The sequence below is a fragment of the Lontra canadensis genome, unplaced genomic scaffold, assembly GCF_010015895.1.
Source record: "Lontra canadensis isolate GAN:19392208 unplaced genomic scaffold, GSC_riverotter_1.0 scaffold216, whole genome shotgun sequence".
Lineage (NCBI taxonomy): Eukaryota > Metazoa > Chordata > Mammalia > Carnivora > Mustelidae > Lontra > Lontra canadensis.
In genome coordinates this window covers 75,975-81,974 of record NW_022631210.1, presented here as the reverse complement: position 1 = coordinate 81,974, position 6,000 = coordinate 75,975, and the positions used below count along the sequence as shown (strand labels likewise).

General features: G+C 35.9%; 1 protein-coding gene across 3 annotated transcripts in view; it reads left to right on the top strand.

Moving 5' to 3' along the window:
* Positions 1-717: 717 nt before the first annotated feature.
* NBDY (negative regulator of P-body association) overlaps positions 718-6,000 on the top strand; it is a 44,028-nt gene continuing 38,745 nt past the window's right edge. For 2 of the 3 annotated variants that reach the window (XM_032848964.1, XM_032848966.1), the window contains exons 1-2: positions 718-1,105; positions 2,827-2,946. In XM_032848964.1, the coding sequence (XP_032704855.1) occupies positions 870-1,076 (207 nt within the window). In that variant the 5' untranslated portion in view covers positions 718-869 and the 3' untranslated portion in view covers positions 1,077-1,105; positions 2,827-2,946. Of the gene's footprint in view, positions 1,106-2,826; positions 2,947-3,585; positions 3,946-6,000 lie in introns of those variants that run through there. The other variant, XM_032848965.1, reaches the window with a different exon arrangement.

The window sequence follows — 6,000 nt, the reverse complement described above, 5'->3', positions numbered from 1 at the left end:
CCTTTTCTTCTAAACCACAGCGCACCCTTTTCTGATTAATTACCATATTATCATAGAATATAATACACCATATAGTAAGGTGAATTATAATTTTCCATAACTCTGGGAAACAGAACAAAAATATTGCCAATTAAAGTATGACATTCCACCAATTGAGACAGATTCATCAACTGAAATTTTGTAGATGTTGAAATATTAAAAAATATTAGACATTTTAAAAAGTAAGCCTTCAGAGATTTCTAAATTGTTAAAATACAAAGAAATAAGTGACATTACACTCTATGACATACGGTGAATTTATTTTACACATTCAATTACCATGGTCAATGCTGGTGAGCTATTTTGCACTTCAGTCAACTATCAGGTTCGCATATTGCTTTTTAAACGGTCCTAAATAGTTTCATGGCTCTGTGTTGCGCATAGGCAACTCTATACTAAAGCCCTTAGCTTTTGTTCTCCCCCTTCCCCCACACCTGCGTACCTTCCCTCCCTGCTCTTCGCTTTTCCACAATCTATGCAGAGTTTACCGTTTAGGAGTAAATCTAAATTTCTTTTAATCTTAAAATGGCATAGATTGTATAAAACAGAACATAGATTTAGTTACACTTGGTGGGGGACGAGCAGAGGAAAAACATTAAATATTAAATATACGCCTCGTCTTAAGACCCTCCCCTGTAGAAACATTAAAATAGGGTGGAGTAGGGAGGGGAGGACGGAGGCGGAGAGGGGATATGCGTTTCAGGATACAGGAAATACGGTAAGCGCGAAACCGGGAGGAAGCTCTGTGCCTGGAAGGGACCGGCCGCCATCTCAAGTCTCGGCCTCGCTGGGCCCACCAAAGAGAGCTGACGCCCAGTCTTATAATCCTTATGGGGGACCAACCTTGCGCCTCCAGGACATCCACGCTCCCACCTGGAAATACGCGGGAAACCAGGCCTCCAAAAAAGCGCTGTCTCCTAGCTCCACGGTGGGATTATCCTGAAGGAACCCCCAACGGAGGTAGTAACCCTCTCCCCTCCGCACCCTCTCCTGCATCACCCGGCCTGAAATCGCACCCTCCTCCTCCGGAGAAGTAGTGGAATATACTTCTCCCACCCCAAACCAGGTCAGAGTCTTTCTCATCTTGAACATCCAGGCTCTCTGCAACTTAATTATGCAATTTCCCAGATCTCTTCCCTCTTTCTCTTTTCTTTCCACGATTTCAAAATGGAAAAACAAAATAACAACAAAAAAGGGGGCATTAAATAGCTCTTTCACGAAATATGTTTGGGTGAAATTATGGATATTTATTGACATTAAGTAGTTATTTTTAATATATTAACTGTGATAATTATTATATTTTTTAAGAACTAGATTTAAATCTTTTGATATGCTTAAAAGTAATTCAGTGGGGCCGAAGTGGGGGTTTTCAAACAAAATGTTCATGACTTGATCATAACTGGGTGATTCATTATGCTGTTCCCACTACTTTTATGTATATCTGAAACTTTCCCATTTTAAAATGTCATTGGTTCAAGATCAATAACATATGGAAGGCCTCATTCCTATGCTAACAGGCCTAATTCCTGTGGTGACAGAGAGTATTCTTAAAGTAAGTCTTCAGGAATGTATGTTTCTCTGTGTGTGGCAGGAAAATTTACCAAGTTAAAAAAAAAAAAAAGTTACACTGTGGTGAGTGTAAACCCAAGTGCTTGTTTGGGGTATGCAGGGATCACTCAGGATGGACAAAGCCATTCTGCCTGGTGGTAATCATGACCCATCAAAAAGGAAAGGGGAACTTTGGGTGGGACTTAAAGGATGAGTGACATCTGTCTTGTGGAAAGCGAGAGAATGCTTTTCAGGCCTGGTGTTTCCAGGACAAAAGCCCCAAAGCAGCCTTCTGTGAAAAGCTTGGAGAAGCAAGAAGCAAGGAGAAAGACTTGGAGGTGCAACAGAGATGTTATGCTAAAGAGTATGTAGTTTAATCCAAAAGTGGTGGTAACCGTTGAAGATTTTCAATCAAACGATGTATTTTAGGAGTCCAGTTTTTACTATCAGAGAAACAACCTTTTATTTAGATGACCTAGAATGCAAAAAAGAAAACCAAATCTGACCCAAGCCTTACAGATTCTTGTAATCCAAGGAAACAGGGCATCCTTTCTTCATTCATGCAATAAACCTTTATGGAGCCCTTGAAAAGGACTAGGCATTGTGCCGGAAACTGTAGGGAATGGATGACAAGGCATAATGCCTGGTAAATAGTAGGAGCGAAACAGATATTTGAATAAAAAGGTCAATAAATGCTAGGATAACAGTGAAAACTAAGGAGGCTCTGGACTTAGGACTTAGAGATAGTGCATAGAAAAAGAATGAGCTCTGGTTTTGCTTGAAAGCATCATCCAGTCATTCATTCCTTTACACTCTGATTTGCCTCAACTCTACTTCAGTGTCCAAAAGGATAATGGTTGTAGGGGATAGGACATAGGAATAGCAGTGCTCAGATACAAAACAAAGGAGGTTGTGCAAGGCAAAAAGTTCAAGAGCTACATAATTTCCTCTAGTGACTCAAATCCTTGAAAATAGTAATAATAGCACATATTTACTGAACATTTTATGTGCTACACCCTGTTCTAAAATGCTTCCAATATTTATGCTCTTAATTTACAATAGACCTCTCTTAATAATATCCATTTAACTGTTATACAGGAATATTATTATACAGAAATATAGAATAATATTTCTATTATATAGAAATGAGAGCATGGTGGATCATAAGGACTTGAGGCCAGGGGAAAGAGATGGACCATACCAGAAGAAACCATTTTGCCTTACTTTATTATTTTTCAGTCTCTGAGGGATTACAGAATGACTCCATTTCCTTGGTGCATTCATAAAATGCTTCGTCTAGTGAAGACAATGAAGATTATTGACACTGCTGCCCTGCTTTTTTCTGATGTCCTGCACCAGGTAATTGTGTTTTTTAAGGTTATTTGTTTATAAAAAAACTTAGTAAGGGAGGAAGAGGAATAAGAGTTATAAAAAGAAATAGCCAAACAAAAAACAAAGCTAGCACCAAATGGTAAAATAGAAACTTACTTTCTACATTATATGAAACCATATATACCATATAATAATAATGTAACTTATAAGCTCCTTTGTTAGATTCACTCCTAATTACCTTATAGTTTTTGTTGTTACTGGGAAATGTATAAATGTGTTTAAAACCACATTTTCTGAGGTGCCTGGGTGGCTCAGTGGGTTGTCTCTGCCTTCTGCTGAGGTCATGATCTCAGGGTCCTGGGTTCGAGTCCCCCCCCAATCGGGCTGTCTGCTCAGCAGGGAGTCTACTCCCCCCACCCCCCACCTCTCTGCCTACTTGTGATCTCTGTCAAATAAATAAGTAAAATCTTTAAAAAAAAATTTTAAAACCCCACATTTTCTGATTTTTGGCTGGTAAATGGGAACAATTGATATTTTTGCATATTGATTTTATATGCCACAATCTTTCTGAATTCTGTTTTTTTCTGATAATTTACCAATTTTCTGAGATTATCTATTAATTATATTGTGAATAATGGCAGTTTCTCGTCAATATTTATTTTTTAGCTTGTCTCACTATGCCAGCTAGGATCTTCACTACAATGAGAAAGAGTAACAGTGATAGCGGATTTTCTTCTCTTGCTTTTGAATTTTCAACAGAATTACACAAATGTTTCACCATTTTTAGATTTGTTTCTTCAAGATAAGGAAGTTCATTTGTAGCCTTAGTATGCTGAGACTTTTTAATTATGAAGGAATATGGAGTTTTTCTCCATTAATTTGAGAGTGTGACAATGTGATAAAATACAGTAATCAATTTTCTAATGTATTTTCTGATATTGGTTTCATCACCCTCACCGTTGAATATTTTGTTTTTAAAATTTTTGCTTTAATCTTTATTATTTTCTTTACTTGCATTATATTTGCTCTTTTTCAAATTTGTCTTCTGGACTTTTAACCCAGTAACCATCAAGCTCTTCTAAAATAAGAATTTATGACTATAAATCTTCCACTACATATCATGTTAAAAGGATTTCACAGATTTTTATATGTAGTACTTTATTGTCATTCAATTGTAATTTCTCTTATGACTTCTTATTTGACTCATAAATTTAATTTGTAGACACATGGGGCTCTTTTGTAAAAATCAGATCATGAAATCATTAGTCCAATTACAATTAACTTCATCTTATTTTCCAAAAAAATCCCACAAAACTTCATCTTATTTTCTGCTTTAAAATATATTTTTAATATTTCTGATAAGAAGAAGCAAAATTATATATGAGCTTCTCATTCTAAAAGATTTTGGCCATATAAGATATTTTTTTCATTAACTACATGGAAATGTATGTGCATGCTATTGAATGATAGAATTATTCCTGATATTTATATTTGAGTTTTTAAACATTTTGTATATTTTGTTGTTGTTGTTCTTTTTTTTAATCTCAAAAAAATTATTTAAGTTTTATTTAAATTTATTTAAATTTTTATTTAAATATCTGTTAGTTAACATATAGTAAAACATTAGTTTTAGGAAAAGAATTTAGTGATTCATCACTTACATATAATAATACCCAGTGCTCATCACAAGTGCCCTCATTAATACCCATCAGCTATTTAGCCCATACCCCAACCACCTCCCTCCATCAACCCTCAGATTATTCTCTATAGGTAAGAATCTCTTATGGTTTGCTTCCCTCTCTTTTTTTTTCCCCTTTCTATATGTTCATCTGTTTTCTTTCTTAAATTCTACATGTGAGTGAAATCAAATCGCAAATGGTATTTGTCTTTCCCTGACTTACTTCACTAAGCATAATATACTGTAGCTCCATCTGTATCATTGCATATGGCAATATTTTACTCTTTTTGATAGGTGAGTAATATTCCATTATATTATATATACATATACAATATATGTGATATATATACACATACCACATCTTCTTTATCCGTTCATCAGTACATGGACATTTGGGCTTTTTCTATAGTTTGGCTATTGTTGATAATGCTGCTATAAACATTGAGGAGCGTGTGCCTCTTCGAATCTGTATTTTTGTATCCTGTGGTTAAATACCTAGTAGTGCAATTGCTGGATCATAGGGTAGATCTATTTTTAACTTTTTGAGGAACCTCTATACTAATTTCCACAGTGAATGCACCACTTTGCATTTCCATCTACAGTGTAGGAGGGTTCCCCTTGCTCCACATCCTCACCGATACCTCTTATTTCCTGTGTTGTTAATTTTAGCCATTCTGACAGTTGTGAGGTGGCATATCATCATGGTTGTGGTTTGTATTTCCCTGATGATGAATGATATTGAGCATCTTTTCATGTGTCTGTTAGCCACCTGTATGTCTTCTTTGGAGAAATATCTGTTCATGTCTTTTGCCTGTTTCTTAACTGATTATTTAGTTTTTGGGTGTTGAGTTTGATAAGTTCTTTATAGATTTTTTATAATAGTGCTTTATCTGATATGTCCTTTGCAAAAATCTTCTCCCATAACATACATTGCCTTTTAGTGTTTTTTTGGTTGTTTCATTTACTGTCTTTATCTCGATGAAGTTCCAGTAGTTCATTTTTGCTTTTGTTTTCCTTGCCTTTGGGGATTTATCTAGCAAGAAGTTGCCATGGCCAAGGTCATGGAGGTTGCTGCCTGTGTTCTTCTCTAGGATTTTGATGGATTCCTGTCTCACATTGAGGTCTTTCATGCATTTTGAGTGTATCTTTGTGTATGGTGTGAGAAAATGGTCCAGTTTCATTCTTCTGCAATGTGGCTGTCCCATTTCCCCAGCAGCATTTATTGAAGAGACTGTCTTTTTTTCCATTGGATATTCTTTCCTGCTTTTTCTAAGATTAGTGGACTATAGAATTGAGGGTCCATTTCTAGGGTTTCTATTCTGTTCCATTGATGTAGATGTCTGTTTTTGTGCCAGTACCATACTGTCTTGACTACAGCTTCATAAAGCTTGAAGTGCAGAATT